Genomic DNA, 21034 nt, shown 5'->3' with positions numbered 1-21034 from the left:
TTCCCACATGGCAAACTAAATCAGGGCTGCCCCAGCCAGCTCAAGATGAATGGGTGTGATGCTGAGCAGCAACCTGCAGTCCACACCTCTTTCACTTTGAAAATGACCGCCAAATACCAGCGGGCCAAGGTCAAGTGAAAACGACAGCAAAACCCTCGTAATTTCCCCTTTCGAGCCAACAGCTCAGGATGAGCACGTTTATTTTCGCCACTGGCGCCGTCGTTCTGGTCATGCAGCACGCGAGTGAAGCGCAGATCACCTTGGCTTCTGGCGAGAGGCTGGGGCAGCACAACCCTCCACGCATTTGTTTCCCTCATCAGCGACTGCGTGTTGGAACGAGGGGCGTTCTCCCCCCGCACCGCTCCGGCCCGTCCCGCCCGTTCCGCCTCCCCGCTCCGCCTCCCCGCTCCAGGACCGCTTCCTGGGCTTCCTGCGCGCCGCCCCGCCCCGCCCAGGACGTGCACGGCGCGGCCATGGCGGCTGTGGACATCCGAGGTAGGCCCGGGGCGGGGGCGGCTCTCGGGGCTCGCTCCCCGCGGCTCCGGGGCCCTGCCCGCCGGCCTGGGCTCGGCTCCGCCCGCGGCGCAGAGTCCTCCGCGGGGCGGCCGCAGGAGGGGGTCGGTGTGGTGGTGTGCTGGTCCTTGGAAGCTGGAACGGCCGGGGGGAAAACAAGCTTCCTTCTGGTAGACTCTGCCTTTTCAGGGTGGATAGGGAGGTCCTGCGGTGAGATGGCGACGTAAGGAAACAGCTAAAAGAGAGAGTTCCAGCTCTGAAGTGTGGGGGAAAGTGGGAAGCGCTGGCGTGTGTGTGGGACTTGCACAGGACCAGCGCAGCGAGTGAGGCTGGTAATCTTAAGAGCAGTTCAGGTGGATGTGGTGAGGCAGGCCAGGTGTTAGGAAAGCCGGGAAAAGAAAGCTGAAGTAACAAAAAACAAGAAACATTTGGGTGAGAAGTAAGGGATATGAATAAAAGGAGATTATGTTTTGAAGAAGAAGTGATATTTGAAAAAAGTATTAAAGAAGACTTATGTTGTAAACAAAGTAGAAGTTAAATTGCTGTGAAGAATTGGGACTTTGAGAGAGGAAGTGGGGGCTCAGAGGCCACAGGAAAGGAGGTTATTTTTCTCCATGAGAGTGTCTGAAGAGACTAACATCAGAAGCCTGTGTGGTAGAGTCTCAGAGAATGAACAAGAGCAGATATTTAAGGAAACTTCACGAAGGGTCAATTTTGATAATGCCACAGAGGTTTCCTGCTTTTTTTGTCTTCAAATTCTTAATGATCATGTGTAGTCCTGTGTGTTTTTTTGACTGCCTTTTTTGAGATTACATGAAGGAACTATGTGAACAATTAATGGAGGAGTGCTGTATTGAGTTATTAGCTGATGCGAGAACCTTCTGTCTTACTCCAGGTCTTTTAAGCTCCCTCGAAGTCGTTTATCTAATACAGTTCAATATATTAAGTAGATTTTGAGGTATACTTCTATTTTTCATCTACTGTCAGTGGGTTAACCCTGGCTGGATGCCAGGTGCCCACTAAAGCCACTCAATCACCCCCTTCCTCAACCGGACAGGGGAGAGAGAATATAATGAAAGGCTTGTGGGTTGAGATCAGGACAGAGATGAGATCACTCACCAGTTGCTGTCATGGGCAAAACAGACTCAACTTGGGGAAATTAATTGAATTTATAACCAATTGTATCAGAGGAGGATAATGAGAAATAAAACCAAATCTTAAAAACACCTCTTCTCCACCATTCCCTTCTTCCTGGGCTTAACTTCACTCCAGAATTCTCTACCTTCTCTCCCCCAAGCAGCAAAGGTGGACAGGGAATGGGGTTGTGATCAGTTCACATGTGTTGGCACTGCCACTCTGTCCTCCTCAGCAGGAGGACTCTTCACAGTCTTCCACTGCTCCACAGTGGGATCCCTCCCACAGGAGACAGTCCTCCATGAATTTCTCCAATGCTGTTGTCCCAAAACAGGTTTTTTCACCTGGTACAAGAAGCCCATACACACAACAGAGTTGAGGTGTCTGATTTATTGCTCTTAAATCCTGTACCAGCCTATAGTCCTAAGAACAAGGCTTCTTTACAGGTATTAAATTCCTATTGAAACCCTAAGCAGCAATAAGTACTACTTCCAGGATGTCATTTTCAGGTTTCTCTGAGGTCTGGTTCATTGGTAAGCAGATCTGATCTTTCCATGGCTTTTTCTGTGAGATGCATAGCTGTACACAGTTTTCAAAAGAAGTTTCTTGAGCTTTTGGCTTGCAGGGTAAGTCTTATCCTAATGATGGAAGGGGGCATTCTGGCATATAGAAGCTCATGCGTTGGTTTAGTATGTCCAGTTTGGACACTCCATGAGTTACAGGAATGGCCATAAAACCCTTTTTCCCATTGCCCCAACAATCAGTATCATAACTTTACTAAGCAGGCCCTTGCATCTGGTTATTACTGAATGTGTGGCTCTGCTGTTGATCAGAAGTTTATTGTTTCATTCTCTGGTTGTACTGGAGCTAGGAAGTCCGCTAGGGATGCTGGGATGTTTTCCACCAGTCCCCTCTTCTCATTGTCAGAAATAATGTTTACACCTAATTGTCCCTTCCTGCCTACAAAGAGCACATTGATTCAGGCCAAAGGGTGGGAGCCCTTTCAGACTCCAGCCCCCCCTGCCTATTGCTCTGCTTTCACCTTCTTTAGTACCATTCTCGTCTTCTTCACAGTAAAAATGTATTCATTATAGCCTGCATAACTCCCCCAATTAGGGTTATTAGTCAACATGATAGTTTCCAAAAGCTGATATGTTCCAGTAAAACAGATTTAAGCCGAGCCACTTCAGTTATATATTTTAAAAATGAATGGGACTCAGATAAGGGTGAAGCTGATAATAATATTCCCTGAATTTGGGGAACAGAAGGGTTAGAAATTAAGGTAGAACGCTGGATGGTCAATGGGTCCACCTATAAAAAGGCATCCCAGATTTCTCTGCATGACACATCAAAACCAGTAGTGAAAAATCCAAAATTTTGCACCTCTGAAAAATGAATTGTTGGTGTAATTGTACTGTGTATCCCTTTGGGCCTACCATAATGTGGGTCTGTCATTTAAATTCAAAATAGATATACTGAAACTAAAACAACTGCGTTTTCACCAATCCAAGAGTATTAGAATATTTTTTCTCCACAAATTTTGGAAATGTGTGTTCTAAAGTACAGGTCATGAAGAAATTCTGTTTAATCCATCTTGGTCTCTGAAATTGGCAGAATTAATAATGCAGATTAGTATTCTGCACTTAAACCAACCTGCTCACAATTTTTGGGTACCTTCTGCGCAGGATGGTTAGCTTGGTCACACAGGCAATTCCTCACTTTTCCAGAATGACTGAGATCTTTGCAGCCCCCAGAGCTGGGTCAGGATGGACAAGTGCCCATTGTCACAGAGAGCATGGCCTCTGACCTGCCTACCCTCTGGGCCAACTTTGGCACTACTTTGCCCAGGTGAACATGACCTGGCAGCTCTGCAGGGCCTGGCAACTCATGGGGCTGCTTGGCATGGCTTGTATTGCTCTCGGCATTGGGAGAAATGCGAACAAAACGCTCCAGCGTGGGTCCCCTGCAGGGTCACAAGTCCTGCCAGCAAACGTGCTCCAGCTTGGGTTCCTCTGTCCAAGGGACCAGAAGTCCTGTCAGGAGCCTGCATCAGCGTGGCTTCCCACTGGTCACAGCCTCCTTTGGGCATCCACCTGCTCCAGTGTGGGGTCCTCCAGGAGCTGCAGGCGGATCTCTGCTCCATTGTGGATCTCCAAGGGCTGCAGGGGCACAGCCTCCTTACTGTGGTCTGTGCTTGGCTCTGTAGGACATGGGGAAGCTTCCAGCAGCTTCTCACAGAAGCCACTCCTGTAACCCCCTCTACCAAACCCAATACCCTGTTAGGCTACTTTACTGTTTGGTTTGTCAAAGCCTAGTGCTGGGCTACCTGGACGACAAGGCCAGGTTCAACACGTGTGAATTACTCCTTTTTTTGCCATGGCTTGCTGGCTTGTCTTCCAAATTGTCTTGAAAATCATGACAGATTGGCAGTATTGTCACAAGCACTTTACTTTTGCATCTGTGATGCAAATTCCACAAGAAATGCTTTGCACAAGATGTCCTATTTTTGAAAGGAACAGGGAGCAGGAACACCATCCTTGCTTTCTCATTCCCAAAATAAACAGTACACCCTTCAATGTAACAGGCATGTCAGGTTCATGGTTTGTTTTATTCTTCCTCCCCTTTTTTCCAAGAATAGTTAAGAGAACAATCTTGCTAGTTATAAAGGCTATTATAAATACTGGCACTAAGCAGCTGTGGATAATTGAGTCTTAGAGTCCAACTTTATATTCCATTTTATGATACATTTATCAGTCTATATAACAGCACGATAGCTATATTATCTTTCTAAAGCTTGTCTGACATTCTTCTGAGAATGCAGATATTATTAATCATACAAACAAGGAAAGTTTGTATTTGAAATATAAAGTGAGAGTTTATTATGAGAAGAATGCAAACCCTTAAGATTTTAAGATTCTTTTGAAAGGAGAGCTCTTAGGGGTTTGAATGGCATTTGGAATAAACAGCTCTACCATGACTTAGGTGCTTAATAATGGATCTTAGTGCAGTGTTTCTGAAATTTCCTTTTCTTATAGTGAGGAGAGAGGATAGTCTATGTGAGATAACGTGAATATCTCTAGAGTTCTCCCTCCCTTTCCCTGCCCCGCCTGAAACAGTTAGGCTGGAAATTCTGAGATTAGCAAGGAAAAATGGTTTACGTGCAACTATTTCTGTTGCATTTTTCCTGGTTTGCTAAGCCGGTAGTGTTACTTTATTACACTTCCTCAGAGGGGCTGCTAATAGTATATGAGCTCACATTTTTGAAACTGATGCAGTGATCCTTGAGCATGCTGAATTGTCACGGAAGTAAAATATTCTCAGTGGAATGATAAGTGGGAGTTCTGGGTATGTATATAATGCGTGAACTTTAGGGAGTGGTTCCCGTGAGGAGGGAATTTCAGTTCTTCAGTCTTCAATGACTTCTCATCACTTATGGTTTTTTTTAATTTAAACAATGCATGTCTCTTCCTGCTTTCTTGTGTCTTGGAAATTCTGTTTGCTGCTCCTGCGATTTAAAATGGATGAATTTCAGGGTGTTTTTCAAGGTTCCTCCTGGATCTCCAGTGTTAGCAAATTTGTTGACTATGGAACTGGTTGTTGACGCTGTGCCTGAGGAACATCATTTTGCTGCAGTGTGATAATAAAATGCAGGGACTTTAATTCATATTTCCCTAAATCTATAAGAATTTAACTGGCCTATAATGACTTGTAGGTTATAAAGTGTGTTTAATTTAAAAAGCTTACTTTTTAAATATAATTGTTAGTGTTCGGTAGTTAGATTTCTGTAATATCCACTGAGTTATGGAACAAGTAATTTGCTGGAGGCAATTTGGCAGATTAATTTTATAGTCTGGAATAGAATCTCTTGTTCAAGACTACTGGGAAACATCTGCCCAAAAATAGCATCTTTGTGGTGTTGTTTCTTGGGTCTTTTTTTTTTTTTTCTTGTGTACTGCTAAGAGAACTGCAGAAGGTTAAAGGTTATCAATTATTATTTGAACTCTGTGAAATACTTCTTTAATTTTAACTGGTGTGTTTGACTCTGTGTTCCACCTCCTTTCTCTGCTATAATCATTAACTGGTGGCAATTTACTCTCTTATGTATTTGTAGTGTTTTTGACTGCGTTGGTACTCAGTGTAGATTTATTTTCCCAGATAATCTGTTGGGAATTTCCTGGGTTGACAGCTCCTGGATTCCAATATTAAACAATGGGAGCGTGTTGGACTATTTCTCAGAGCGAAGTAACCCGTTCTATGACCGAACATGTAACAATGAAGTTGTCAAAATGCAGCGGATGACCCTGGACCATTTGAAGTAAGTTGTAATTTGCAGCTGGTTCCTGTGCAGTATCCCTTGTCCCTCCATTCAGAGGCTTTGGCGATTAAATGGAAGCATGCTGGAAACCTCGTTCTCTTTGGTGCTTTTTAGTCCCACCACTTTGGAAAAGCCCAGCTTTTTTGGTATTTGGATGTTTTCTACTTCTTCGTATGCCATCTCAAGGAAGCTTTAAGCATGAAGGATTCTGTGTATCTTTTGAGATTCCAGTAAATCACCCTTTAGATATTTCTCTGAAATAGAAAAGCTGTCTTCTCTCATCCTCCCAGCTCAACAGAACCTGAGTAACATAATGTAGTTAAATGTTTTTTTCTGCGGTGAATAGGGGATACGTTAGGGGATACTTTGAGTTCGTAAGTAGTTTGTGTTTCCATGTACTGCTGGCTATGTGCCATAATTAGTACATAATTCTTCCGAAGAGCTGGCTTTTTAGTATGGATAATAAGAGTAGTGAGTGTTGTAGATAAACTGATCACATATGGTTGTGTAATGAGATTGCATGTGCAAGTCAACTTTCTTTTCAGTTCCCCATCTGCTACACTGAGCACAAGTGAGTTGTTTGAGAACTATTTAAAGACTCTACAATATGATAGGGAGTTTGAAGCAGAGCTAGAAGTTCATTGATAAAGTAATTTGTGCTCAGATGTGGTTGCAGAGAGACTTTTACATCAGACACACAGATGATCACATCATACACCAGTTCTTTGTTGCTGTATTTAAATGACATGATGATAGATTGTTACCTTTCTTGCTATTTATCTGTTGCTAATATGTTCTACTTGTGTCAGGTTGTTATAACTCCCTTTGTCTATGCACCTAGGGTTTGATAGTTAGCTCAGGAAATCCTTTGCCTTTATTTACTGCACATTATAAAGAAGAGCTTTCAAAGCATCAGAACTTTGTTGCTTTACTGCCGGCCCCTTTGGTCGCTCTTCACATCCTGCAGATGTTACTTCAAGGAAGATAACTTACTCTGGTTGCTTCTTTTTCAGCCAGATGGTTGGAGTGGAGTACATCCTTCTTCATGCTCAAGAGCCCATTCTGTTCATTATCCGAAAGCAGCAAAGGCAATCTCCAACACAAGGTATAATCACTCAGTTCTTCCCCCTGTTGAGAAGCCTGATCAGTCAGTTGTTTTTAGCAGTTCCTAATTTGTGTCTAAGCACTTCTGTTTCCCTTTTTCTGTCTTTATCTCCAGTCTAACTGGGAGGGTATGAGGCCTTGTGGTGGGGAGATCCTGTCTCCAGCAGCTCCCTGCAGTGTGCCAGCAGCAGGGAGTGCCATCTTGTGGGGAATTGGGAACAGCAGATGAGAAAGTGATGCCCTGTGCTACATTTTCCTGCAGGAAATTGCTAATAGCGTTCATTCCGTGTCATATTTATCTGTTAGGCTATGCAAGAGTGTCCATTTCTTGTTGCGATGGAATCTTGTGATAACAGCACCACTCCTTCTTAGAGTGTCACTGATCACCTTTCCAGTTTTTAAATCAAATACCTTAGCTTTTTTTCCCCATCTGCATGCAATTGGCTTCATTATTCCTTTCTAACCTTGAATTTGTTTATGTGTGTGTGATTAAACAAATATGTAGCCACGTTTCAATAGTTACTGGACTGTCTTACCTGTTTACTGCATGTTCATATAAAATAATTTAGGTTATTTCAGAGTAAGCTTTGTAGGAAAGAAAGGGAGGGTTAGTGCTAGTTATTTCTTAACTTTTTTTTAGGGATTTAGGCTCTGCATATGCATTTTGGTCTTGTGCAGGAATTTGTCTTGTCTGGTAATGTATCTTATTTGCTTATATCAGATAATGGTCCCTTTATATTGCAGTTCCATATTGAGAAAACATACATGATTGATTCTTTAATACGTTTTTTGAATTATTTCTTTATTAGAGATTTTGAAAATAGCTTCTAAAAGTGAGTATGGAATAATCATGCAGCCCTTAATTTCTGGTTTTGACACCTTTCAGATCAAGACTGGAGTTGGAGCTTCCACAGTATGTGTGTTTAGACTTATGCTGTAAGGCAGATGTATGTTTGGTGGAACCTAACTGAGACTTGTTTGGTAACATTTTTCCCACTGTGACTGTAAAGTTTGTGCTGGGTACCTTGATTGAGTTGCATAGTTCCCTAGCTCAGATGTTACCATGTGTTTTATTTTATCAGGGTACAAATATTAGTGTATTTGAGACATAGGAATGGGGATATAAAACTGAAATTTAATGAGTTCATAGCTAGCGTAGAACACTTAAACACAACTGATGCAGGCGTGTCTTATGACTTCTGTGTGGTTTTAAAACAGATGTATTTCTGTTTGAAATTCTTTAAGACAACTTTTTGCCTGTTTGAAGTGATATTAGAAAAATCTTTGATTAGGGAGAGTTACCTGTCTAGGAAGGTAGGCCCTGGTACAGAGCTGTGAGACAGTAAAACTGCTGTTCTGTGTCTTGCTCCATTTGCAAGGAAGTGCTAAGCATCCTTTTTCTTTAGAGGAGAAGTGGGTACTGGCTGTAATATGCACCCAGCTGTCTGGGACTGCTAATTTAGGCAGGTGTCCAAGCTTCATAAAATGCAAGTACTGGTTGAATTGTTAGTACAGATGGAGGAACTGGAACACATGTGTGCACAGGTAAGATCCTTAGGAATGTGAAGCTTAGAGCATTGCTATGGTTTCTCAATTGAACAATGTTTGGCAGAGTTACAGAGGCAACTGTCATGTTCTCTACACTGCAGCTCTAATGAACAAGAATTTTTGATTGGTCAGTAGAGGTTCCAAATCTGATTTAGCAAATGCCTTTGGAAGGTAGTCTTTTCTTGGCAGAACGTTGCTAATTTAGAAAAGCATGCTCTGTGTGTGCTTAACTCCATTTGGTCTGGGAAATCTAGCTGAGAGGACTGTACAAGTTAGAGAAAGCTGAGTCCAGAAGAATGAGATCTTACATTATTGTGGGTTTCTACTGGTAGCCAAGGCTAGTGGAATTACTTCCAGAGCAGTTCACTTGACTGGTAGTAGCTCTAGTGTAGCTCTGAAAAGCCTAGTTCTGTGAGGCCAGTCATTTGCTTGCAGTAGGACAGGACTTTAAAGCTCTTGCTTTTCTATCTGTAAAGCAGACCTTGGTTTTTCTCTCCTTATCAGTCTGTGCCTAAGGTGCAAATAAAGCACCTTGAAGGAAAAGATGAAGAAGAGAAAATTTTGTGGTAAGAGGAGTATTGCAATTTCTCCTGCTACGACTGAAATTCAGCAACAAATACACAGTCTGCAGCCAGAGCTTTAAATTGATCCTGCATTTTTCTTCTTTTCCTTCCCACAGTTATGCCACTGGCTGACTACTATATTATAGCTGGAGTGATTTATCAAGCACCTGACTTAGGGTCTGTCATTAACTCCAGAGTTGTAAGTGTTCTGTGCATTTGATGTATACTGGTTTATATCTCCTTTTACTTTTGGTTGTCCCCCAGGCTGTTTAAATCTCTCCTTCACTATTTTGAGGAAAGATCTTGTGTAGTGACGGTGCAGTAACTTAAACCAAATGCCACTGGTTAATATCATGTGCGTCCCACATGAAAATGCAAGATCTTGGAGACTGCAGTATTGCCCAAACACTAGGATACATTGTTTAAGGATGAAGGACCAGAGTAACTGAAGCTACACAGCTGGCAAAACAGCATGAAGTTTGAATAATCAAAAGAAAAATTATTTGACAAATACATATGAAATAGTAATTAAATACATAATCAGTGAAGCTTGCTTTGGAACATTAATGTTAAGCTAATGTAATATTTATTTTTAAATGAGGCTTATTTTTTTAAGTTGATGTGGTAGTTCTTTTTAAATTGGATGCTCAAGTTTGATTCCTTCTGTTCTCGTAAACTACTGCTTTTGCAAGTTTTTCTCTGTCAGTTTAGAAAAGCACTTCAGAAGAGCCTTGTGAGAACCAGTTAAAGAAATAACATTCTCAGTCCAAAACTGGATGTTCCAAGTTCCCTTCCCAGAACAAAAATGAATATCGAATACTAATTTTAAAATACCTAGTTTCAAAAATTTATGTTGTATTTTCTCCTTAAATTCTGAACACTGCCTTACATTTTTGTTCTGAAAGCTCACTGCAGTGCATGGAATTCAGTCTGCTTTTGAAGAAGCTATGTCCTACTGTCGCTATCACCCATCCAAGGGCTACTGGTGGCACTTCAAAGATCAAGAAGAACGAGGTATGATTCCTAGTTTCTCCTGCATACTTAGGGAGAGGAAAGGAATGTAGGGAAAAGCTTGATGCAATGCACAGTGATGGTGGAGAGGTGAGATGAAGTGTCTGAAGGGTAAGTTACGGCTCTCTACCAGATGAAAGGAATCTTGCCCTTCTGTGCTGGTGGGAATGAACATCGAGGCATGGGTGGGAGATGAAAATGGTGAGCTGTGTGTCAACAAAGTGGGCAACTCTTCAACCCACTGGGGACCAAAACACATCTTCAGAAGCCAAACCAGTTTGTCAGGAGGTAAGAATCATCCTTAATCTGTCTTCCACAAAAAAAAGAAAAAACCAGTATCAGTGAGAAAATACAGGTGAAGTTCAGAGGAGAGACAAATACCAACTTGTCATACAACAAAGAGCTGCTAAGAGAAAATAAATTTTAATACATCTTTCTCTAATATATCTGTGACTTGCAGAGAAAACTAAACCAAAAGCCAAGAAGAAAGAAGAACCAAGCTCTATTTTCCAAAGACAACGGGTAGATGCTTTGCTTTTAGACCTAAGACAAAAGTTTCCACCCAGATTTGTTCAGGTATGACACTCAAAAGCCGCAACTTTTGCTGTAACTTAGAACTTAAAAGACAGTCATAAGTATTTGAACAGCTGAAACCGAATGGGAATTTCATGTATTCCTGCAATAGTAACACAGATTTGATAATAAATTTGACATGAAGGCTCATATTGGAGTGTAGGATCTCCCTTTGTAATCGCAGGAGTCATTAAGACCTTGGCGAAAGGATGAGAGTGAATTTTATTATACACCTTCCTTATCTGATCACAGAGGGTTTGTTCTCAGCTATCAGATGTTGCTGCTGCTTCCAGTTTCCTCTTTTGTGAACTCAATCAAGCCATCACAGTATTTTGTTTTAGTTACTCCATTGTTCTGGAGACTCATTAGTTAGCATGGAAATTCTTGGCATTCTGTGAAGTTGTTGTGATTACCTCTGTTCTTGGTAGCCATTTGTTCCACCAGGACTTCTGCTTGGGAGTAAAGGAAATTATGTTTACAGCATCCCACAAAAGTGCTGCTGAGATGCGGGAAAGACTGGCTAACTGCATATTTTTTGCTTTAGTGTTTTTCAGTTGTCAGAGGAAAAGCTGAATGTTATAAAATGTTAACTGGATTTTGTTTAAAGTGTATTGAGTGACCCATTCTACCCTCACCTCTTGTGTGTAAGAGTGCATTGCTTGCATTTTCTTCCTAAATGAATAGCAGGAAGGGTTGAGAATTTCAACTTTGGTTCCACTGATGTGTTGGTTTTTTTCTTTTCTTCCCCCACAGCAAAAGCCCGGAGAAAAGCCTATCCCAGGTAAAACTGTAATATTCTCACAAGACTTTAAAAATAGGCCCTGTATGCAGTATCTTTCAGTTGCCATGTAAGCTCTTGCTGCTGCTACTGTGAGATGGTTTGGAATTCTGGCATTGCCTAATTGTGCAAAGTAATGGATAAGAGTGAAGAGTTTGAGTTGATCATAGGCAACCTTCAAACAGGAAAGGCATGAACTGTATCACTTCAATCTATTCCACCTTTTAACCCATATAAGTATGAATTTACTCCCTGCTTATTCTTACACCTTTGAAATTAATGTTGCCCTTTTGACATTAGCAATATTTTCTAAATACTCTGAAGAGTACTTCAGGAGTGAAAATCAGAGGTTTAACTTTCTTTTGCTGTTACATCTTTAGTGGATCAAGTCAAGAAGGAGCCAGAACCGGCCCCTGAAGCTGTCAAGCCAGAGGAAAAAGAGACTGTAAAGAATACTCAGAGTGCTGGTGCTAAAGGACCACCTGAAAAACGAATGAGACTCCAGTGAAGGGAGAAGCTATTACATGTCTGGATTAGTCAGTACCTGGAAAACAGGAGATTCTTGCTCCCTTTTCTTTATATTTAAGCTCTTCCACTGAGACTGACAGTTCAGGGACTGAGATCCCTGTAACAGCTTTTTCTGTAGAAACTTCTCATGCAGGTGTTAATGTCAGGATGTGAGCTGCCTCAAAGGAGGTGTTTTCAGTCTTCATCTTATTTTGAATATTGGCTTCTGAGAATGGTTTTTACATGGACATGTTCAGCAGCCTCCTGAAATCTTTACAAACTCTTGCATCCTTTGTGTCTAGGCTTCCTATGTAAAAAGAAGAAACTTTTATATATAAAAAGGAATTGGAATTCCTGGCAAATAAAACTCCTGACTGCTGGAATGCCTTTCTTAAATGTATACTTTGTTAGTAGCAAATATGTCATGTGTGCTGGCTGCATTTATTTTTTGCTTGGACATTGGAAGATATTGTGTTCTATTTTGAGGAGGAAAAGTTAGGTTCCCTGCCACAAATTTCCGTGCCTTTAGTGTGCTTGGGATGAAGATAAAAGATTTGATAAATGGACCCTCAAATCCATGTAGCTAGATGTCAGAATGCTATCTGGTTTCTAGATGTTCTTGGACACTGATTTTACTTAGTGGTTAAGCTAATAGTTTATTATAGAAGCTTGTGTTTTCAGAGAGAGATTTATGACATAAAACAGGCTAAAATTTCTTGATGTTGCACACTCAGTGAAGCTGTTTATATTTCTAATTTTTCACTGTAACTCAAATATATCAATTACATCTCTTCCTCTGTGCTCCTAGCACTTCATTGCTCCTTCATTAGACATGTGCCTTTTAGACTTCTGGAAGTGGGACAGTGGAAGAGAAACATCACTGACAGCTATACACTTTTTTAAGCATATTGCTTACATAAATCTTTTTTTTTCTCTCAGAAAAATTAGAAATCATCTATTGAAAAGAAATTACTGTTACTTTGGTTGTGTTTTTTCATTGAAATAGCGGAGTGAACCTTGAAACAGCTTGTTTTCTTTCCACAACTGTTAATCGTGTTCATACAGTAAACTGTAGTAAGCAAGAAAAAGGTTTGTACATAGCAACCAAAATGTAGATAGTAAGAAAGACTAAAGTATGCTTAGATAGTCAAATTTATTCTCAGGTTACAAGACACTTTTTCAGTAATTTAGCTCTCCAGTCAGAGCTGTTTATTACAGACTGATAGAAAGTTCCATGTAATATTTGTCCTGTAATCCAAAGCTGTAATGGTAAAAGATGTAGATACACCAATAGCTGTTCTCAGTTGATGCAGGTACATCTGAAATTCACTTGAGTCTGTATTAGGTTTATTTCATCCCTGGATCAGGTTTGAACAGCCGTTTCTCAAAATTCTTATGAAAGTAGATAATAAGCTAGTGGGAACTATTAAATCAAGAGAAAATATAGAAAGCAGTTATTCTGGGATGCTCAAAACAAGACAATGTGGTGTGAATATACTTAGAAAAAAAGGATGTTGGTTCTTTCTTGTATTAAAGAAATGCCTCTGAAAGCAAATAGTGGAGGAAGCACCAAAGCCATTGCCTCATCCACCCCCATGATGGAAAGCCAGGATTTCCAGAAATGAGACATGAATGGTGAGGAACCTCAGCAGTCCTTGCTGTTGGTGGTCAGAATAAAGTCCTTGGAAATGGCCATTAAAGGACCTCAGAACCTGTATGTAATTTGGAAAAACTTAAGCAAGAAAGATGACAGACTGCACTTAATGAAGATCTAGGGTGTTGGGCGTTGCTTGTGGGTGGGTTTTTTGGTGGGTTGTCGTTGTTGTTTTGGGGGGGGGTGAGGGTTTTTTGTTTGGTTGGGGTTTTTTTTGTTTGTTTTGTTTGTTTAGTTTTGTTTTTTTTAATGGAGAAAAATTATCTACTCATGCACTAAGGAAATATTTAACACTACTAGCAGAAGAAAGGTAGCTTGCTTATTGCTGAAGACACATAGAGCTGTGGCCAACAATGGATGCTAGAACATAGTATGACCAAAATATTCTGAGTCACTGGACTTCACATGAAATAAAGTGTGTTGTACAACTCAATGTCTGAAAAGGAGTTTCCCTAAAGTAGAAGGGTCGGAAGAAGGGCAATAAAATGAGTCAGAGTTTTCCTATTATGGCGCTGGAAAGACAGATATTGAGTCTTTATAAAACTGAATAGTGGAACAAGTAGGAAAGGAGAGAACTTGTTCTGTCTTGTAGTACAAGAACAGAGGGACAAGTAAATGAAACTGGAGTTACATTTAGACTGAACCATTATACTCCATGTTCAGAATTTGAGCTGATCAGAGATAAGGGTGGAACTTGAAGGGGCAGACTCTTCACCTCTACATCTCTGAGCAGCCTTTTTGCCTTCTGCAGAAATACCTGGTGTTGGCTGGTGTCAAAGGGTGTTAAAGAGGATGGATTCCTGGTCTGGTCCCATCTGAGTTAAAGCACCAGCATCTAAGCTATTGAGAGGATGGAAAATGGCTTCCATTCATGAAACAAGCATTTGAATGTGATAAGCCTTTTCCAGGGGAATGATCTTTCGCTGAGTGAGTTACATTTTAAAGCAGTAAGGGATGTTACCTGTGTGTCGATTTCTTAGTAGCTGTCCAGTGCTGAAGGAACTGAAATATCTTATGATCTTCTTACTTGCTGACCAGATATTCTAAAATAATTTTATTAGTTAAGTGAGCTATGACATTAACTTACTGAAGTGGCATTATGTCAAATATTACTGTTAAGATGTTAAGCAGATATCTTGTAGTCAGTAATGTTTTTCAGTGCATGAGAGTCTAAACCTTTTCTCTCTTGGTTTAGAGCCTGACTGCAAAGTCCAAAGTCCTTCCAAAGGACATTCAGTATTTGTAAAGCTTGTAGGTGAAAGGGAAAGAAGCAAGCACTTCTCAATTTTGCTTCTGCATCACTTTCTTCTGTATAAAGGTGAGATTTGGTTGTACAGGAGAACTATCTCTACTTTTTGCTCTTAGATAATAACCATTCAGACTTCAAAAGGGCTTTTCTTCGCCTAAATCATGGGGTAGCTGAAAACTACCTGGAACTCAAATAGTTCTCCTCAGAACCTGAATGTACATGTAAATGTTTGTATAACCATGAACAGCTATGCATATTTGTATGTACATATGTGTATATGTACATGTGCATGCAAAAATCCAGCCAGACTGTAGGAAGAGGGGCACTCTAGCTGCCTCAGTTTACTGTGTAAAGCTAATGGTGTCTTAGGTGCAGCAGAAATACTGTCTTTGTCATCTTTTCACTAAGTAAGGTCTGACCAGGCTGTATGTTGCTCTCACACACTGCTCTTTGCCACTCTGCCCCCATAATTCATATTTTGGTAACCTTTTCCTAGCAAAGAAAGATGCCTTCTGGTCAGTTAGTATGTTTTGTTTGCCAGAGCAAGCTGTTCTTGGAGCAAGAAGGGTGTAGGCAAGAGAAGGGACAAGGCAAAGGGAATAGATCAGCTTCACTTTGAGAGATGGAGGTCCCCTGTGAGAAAAAGGGTGAAGATGTGTTATGCAAATAGACTGGCTTCACTGACCAACAGATGGTTTTTGAACAAAAGCTGATGTGATACAGTTCTTCAGGGTTGTTTTCAATAATTTTTCAATCGCAAACCAAATGGTAACTAGGCATTCAATGTTCAAGATAGGTTTTTTTTTTTCTTGGAGAGGAGGGTGAACTTTTGATAAAGTGTTGCTTTGGTCATGCAATCATGCACAGAACAAACAAATGGTCTCATATGTGTCCTGTAGCCTAAAATGTGGATCATAGGTAGATGGGTAGTGGGGAGAAATTTTCCAATTTTCCCAGTGGGATGAGTTATGATGTATTATTGATCTCTCAGCAGTCTGAAAGCTTCATTTCTTTCTGCCAGTAAATTTCAACCTATGGTCCACAAGGCTGCTGGTGTTTTGTGACCTGTTCCTAAAGACTGAAGGGAAGGCAAGTAAGAAAAATCTCTTGCTGGTAAGATTCAATTCCACAAGAAGTTGTACCTTCATTTGAAATTCTAGGGAGCTACAAGGTTGAAAGAAAATTGAAAAACACTCATGAGAAAGCCAGTTGAAGTAGCTTCAGATTATATTTTTTCCTGCTCCACTGTAAGGTCAGTCATTTTTCCTTCCAACCTGTTCATTGTCATATAATGGGAATCTTTCCCTCCTTCCCCTTTGATCTTAACTTGGTCAAAATACAGAAATGCAAGGCACTGGTAACCTGAACACAACAGTGTGATCCCTTTTCATGTAAGCTCGATGCTGAAGGACTTGCTTAGGTGCTGAACACAGTGTCACAAACTTGCATTGACACTTCCTCCCAAGAATCTGTCATGAGTTCAGCTGTGGAACCTGAGTATTTTTTATGTTTATATTAAAAGAGAAAGAAAGTAGTAGGCAACTTCAGGTCGGGGGGTGGTTGGGGTGGTAAGACAACTCTTGCAGATTGGCAGAGTGATTTAGTAGGGTCTTTTGTATAATTTAAGGAGTGATCATACAGCAGAAACATGCATTTAAAAATAGCACTACAGACTGCATACAGATTATATAACAGGATTTTTCCATTATTGTGGTCTGGGTTATATTTATTTCAAAAGACATAATCTGATGTAGTTCACAGTACTGAAATGCAAAGCTGATAATTGAAAAGTAGTGGACAATCATTCAACAACTATCTGCACAAAAAAGACTTCACAAGAAACAGTTTCTGTAATTTTAAAACTAATAAAATTAATCTAAGGCTATAACAGGTTATGAGTTAGGATGGATATCTAAAAAGATCCTCCTATATGGATCCTAATAGAAGCAGGCATCCTGTATTCACTCCTTTAATCTGAGGTAGTGTATTACAAGGTGTATGCTGCTAATGCTGGCCATGCTTGCAAGGAATGAGCATGGTACCAAACCACAGAATCTGAAGCACCTTTGGACAATTGTTGGTAACCTCCACAGCTGTTAGTTAGGCCTGCCATGTGCCCAGCGTAAGGTACCAGCTCACTCAGGACCCTGGGGCGTGAGGCAGCAGAAGGAGGCTCTGAGCATTCTGTCAGCTGCTTCTTTCACTGCCCAGCCTCCTGAGGGGCAGTGCCTGTCTCAGGTAGTTTGAAATGTTAAGTGTTGCTGCCTGTGCCAGGGTGATGGTCAGCACACAGAAGCTGGTGCCAAAAGGCAGGATTCCCGAGATCCAGATGGGATGGTAGAAGGGTACTGCTCCTGCAGCTGAGAAAGATGAGGGCCATAGCAGGTTGGACTTCATCCCAAATGTGCTTGTAGTGCTGAAAAGAAAGTTGTGAAAAGTTCCCAAAAGGTAACAGCTGTGGCTATGCTGAATCCCAGTGCCATGTGCCAAAAAACCAGCGTGTATAGCTGTGTTGCACAGGACATCCTGTCTTACCACAATCCAGATCACTCACTGTCTTACGGTTGTGTTTTGATGAAGCTGTACCCCAAAACAGGGATGGCAGCCAAGTGGTAGATGTACCTGTAAGTGTTCTCTTTCCATTGCTATGCAATCACAAGTCTTTAGAAAGGACATGATGTGGGAAAATGGCTGCTGCATTAAGTGCTGTAATTAAAGTGCGCTGTTGTAGGTACATAGCAGCTGTGGTGTAGATAGGCTTGGGGCTTTTATGCTTGGGGCTTTTATACTCGGTACTATTAGTTTGCCTCTGTATTATAGAATGTAGTGGAAGTGAATTCCCCCCTGGTTCTACCTTATTTCTTGGGGGGTGTAGTAGCTATAGTAAGGTACATGCTAAGGTCACCACAGGGAATATTTCTGTACTTTTTCATTGCAGACTCTAAGCCTTTCCAGATACTCTCTTGGACTGAAATAGCCTGTTTCTGATGTCCACTCACAAATGATCCTGTAATAAAAAGAGAAAAAAAAAAGCAAAAGCCAACCTTTTGAGATTTTAAAACAGTATTTCCCACTTGTGGTCTACCCAAATGAACCCTTTGCTCAACACAAACATCTGTGACAAGGCGTGTGAAGCTGAACTGGGGGCTGTCCTCGCTATGTCTGCTCAGAAGGAGAAGTACCTATTAATTTGAACTGAAGGTTATTAAAAGCTGGGAACGTGTTTGGGGGAGGCTAATTTACTCGCTCCTCCTCACGAGAGCCCCTGTCCCGGCTCAAAGAGCAGGGTGGGCTGTGTGCGATGCGCTGCGGCCGCAGGTGCCGTTTCCTGGGGAACGGGCGCCGCTCCCCCGCCGGCCCCAGCCCGGCCCGGCCCGCACGGCGGCAGTTGAAGCCTCGGGGCGGTTCCGCCCGGGCTGGCCCCTTCCAGGTTCTATCCCCGCTCAGGCGGGGGCGGCCGGTGCCGGCGGCCGCGATGGGGGCACTGCCGGGGCTCCTGCTGCTGCTGCTGCTGGGCGTGGCGGGGTGCCCCGGGGCCCGGGGGACCCGGCCCGCGGAGCCGCGCGCCCCGTGGGTGACGGTGCCGCGGCAGCTGAGCCCCCGGGCCGGCGACGACGCCCCGGCCCTTTCCTACTGGCTGAACGTGGCGGGGCGGCCGCGGGTGCTGCGCCTGCAGCCCAGGAGGGGCCTGGTCTCCCGCCCCTTCACCCTGGTCACCTACGGCCGGGACGGGGCCCGCCGAGAGGAACACCCCTTCGTGCGGGACAACTGCTTCTACCAGGGCGAGGTGCTGGGGAGCCCCGGCTCCCTGGTGGCCCTCAGCACCTGCGGCAGGGGCCTCCAGGGCGTGCTCTGGGTGGAGGATGATACCTACCAGATCGAGCCCGTCCCCAATGACCCGGCCTTTCGGCACTTTCTCTACCGCATGGAGGAGGCCAACAGCCCCGAGGGACCCAGCTGCGGACTGACGCCAGAGGTGCTGCAGCAACAAAAGGCTGTGCTGCCGTGGTTCAAGGCTCCCAAGGCAGAGGAGGAGAACGAAAGGCTGAACGACTGGTGGACACACATCAGGTATGTGAAGATAGTAGTGGTCGTGGACAACGTGCGGTTTGTGAAGTCAGGCAGGAGCAAATCTGAAGTCTTGAAGCACGTCATGCAAATCATCAATGTTGGGGACATTATGTACAAACAGCTTTCTGTCCGGCTGTTTCTTATAGGACTGGAGATCTGGACTGAAAGCAACTTTATAAACATTACTAACTCTATTCCCAAGGCACTTAGTGACTTTAACAGCTGGAGAAAGTCAAACCTGTACCATCGGATGTACCACGATGTTGCTCACTTATTTGCATTTCAGTGGTTTGGAGGCAGCCTGGGACTGGCATATATAGGGACAGTGTGTGATAGGCACTGGTCATCGGCTGTTATTTCCTTCACTGAGAAAAAGTTGTCCGCAATTTTTGTCACATTTGTCCATGAGCTGGGCCATAATCTTGGGATGGGCCACGATAAACCGGATTGTAAATGCAAACGCAAGACATGCATTATGTATGAAAACAATGCTGAAACTGATTCGTTCAGTGACTGCAGTTACAAACAGTACTTTGACCGGCTTGTAAGTGGTGCTGAGTGCCTTCGTCAACCACCAGCACCTGGCACTTTCTACCCAAAGACACGTGAATACTGTGGGAATAAGATAGTAGAAAGCGGAGAGCAGTGTGACTGTGGTTCAGAAGCAAACTGCAGAAAGGATCCTTGTTGCCACGCAAACTGCACATTTACTGCAGGTTCGGTCTGTGCGTCTGGAAAATGCTGCAAGTACTGTAAGGTCCTTCCAGCAGGAACACTCTGCAGAGCAAGTACTGGCACCTGTGACCTGCCAGAGTATTGCAATGGGATTTCCCCTCAGTGCCCATTGGATGTATACCTACAAGATGGAACCCCTTGCAAAAATGGTATTTATTGCTATCAAGGAAAATGTTCTTCCCACAGTAAACAGTGCCGGCATCTCTTTGGCAAACAAGCCAGGGTTGCTCCTTTAGATTGCTTCAAAGCAGTGAATACTCAGGGTGACCGGTTTGGGAATTGTGGTATTCGTGACAATATCCATTTTACAAAATGCAGTACTGAGAATATCTTATGTGGTAGGATTCAGTGTGAAAACATAGCCAAATTACCTTTCTTGCAGAACCATGTAACGCTAATCCAAACTCCTGTTCGAGATAAAAACTGTTGGGGTCTTGACTATCACATAGGGATGCCAAGAGCAGATGTGGGAGCTGTGGAAGATGGCACACCATGTGGTAGTGATATGCTTTGTATCAACAGGACATGTATGAATGTATTAGTGCTGAACTACGACTGTAACATGACAAAGTGTCATAACAGAGGAGTGTGTAACAATCGTAAGAACTGTCACTGCAAGTATGGCTGGGCTCCTCCATATTGTGAATTGCAAGGATTTGGAGGTAGCATTGACAGTGGACCTCCTCCAGCCAGGAAGACTTCTCAGAGAGCAAAAGTAAGACTAACACTGTTTGGTTTTTTTTCTTTATGTATCCTTGGAGTAGCCCTTACCATCCGTTATAAACAGGAAATAGAGGGATGGCTTATGAAGGTAAAAGCCCAATTCCATAGAACATTGCAGTTGTTTCAAAGACTGAAAAAAACAGAAGTTCCTAAAGAAAATTTGCCTGTCAGTGAGTCAAAGTCCACCAAAGATCAAAAGCAGTAGCTTTGGAATGTCTTGAGGAAATCTCCCTTTAGCGGAGCCATCTGATAACTCATTAAAATAATTCAACAGATTCTGAACAGCTCTAATCTCATGTGATATCATTAAATGCAAAGTAAATGTTTATTTTCTCTGTTTATTTTCTTTTAAGTTAATAAATGCAGGCAGTAAGGCATGCTTTTCTTTGTACCCGGAGCTCTTAAATTGATGTAAACCGCAGGTATTGTGTTTATGCTTCATACCAACAGTTTAAAAATGCAAACTTCTTAAAACAGTTGTAGATAAATTCTTTGCTTCAATTTCTTTATTTACCTAATATTTTCTTCAATTCAGTGAGAGAGATGTTTGTGAATA

At 42.4% G+C, this 21034-nt stretch overlaps 2 protein-coding genes across 2 annotated transcripts; both read left to right on the top strand.

Annotated features, from left to right (window-relative positions):
* Positions 1-394: 394 nt before the first annotated feature.
* Positions 395-14128, top strand: MED6 (mediator complex subunit 6). Its single transcript, XM_010390390.3, has 8 exons — positions 395-495; positions 5803-5962; positions 6976-7067; positions 9294-9376; positions 10083-10191; positions 10649-10764; positions 11515-11542; positions 11920-14128. The coding sequence occupies exons 1-8, from the start codon at positions 474-476 to the stop codon at positions 12045-12047; spliced, it is 738 nt and encodes a 245-aa protein (XP_010388692.1). The 5' UTR covers positions 395-473; the 3' UTR covers positions 12048-14128.
* Positions 14129-18250: 4122 nt separating this feature from the next.
* Positions 18251-20869, top strand: LOC104688294 (disintegrin and metalloproteinase domain-containing protein 20-like). Its single transcript, XM_010397733.4, has one exon. The coding sequence runs from the start codon at positions 18251-18253 to the stop codon at positions 20681-20683; it is 2433 nt and encodes an 810-aa protein (XP_010396035.3). The 3' UTR covers positions 20684-20869.
* The last annotated feature ends 165 nt before the right edge of the window (positions 20870-21034 follow it).

The sequence above is a fragment of the Corvus cornix genome, chromosome 5 (assembly GCF_000738735.6).
Source record: "Corvus cornix cornix isolate S_Up_H32 chromosome 5, ASM73873v5, whole genome shotgun sequence".
NCBI lineage: Eukaryota > Metazoa > Chordata > Aves > Passeriformes > Corvidae > Corvus > Corvus cornix.
Note: the sequence above shows the minus strand (reverse complement) of the source record. Positions and strands in the feature narration are given on the sequence as shown.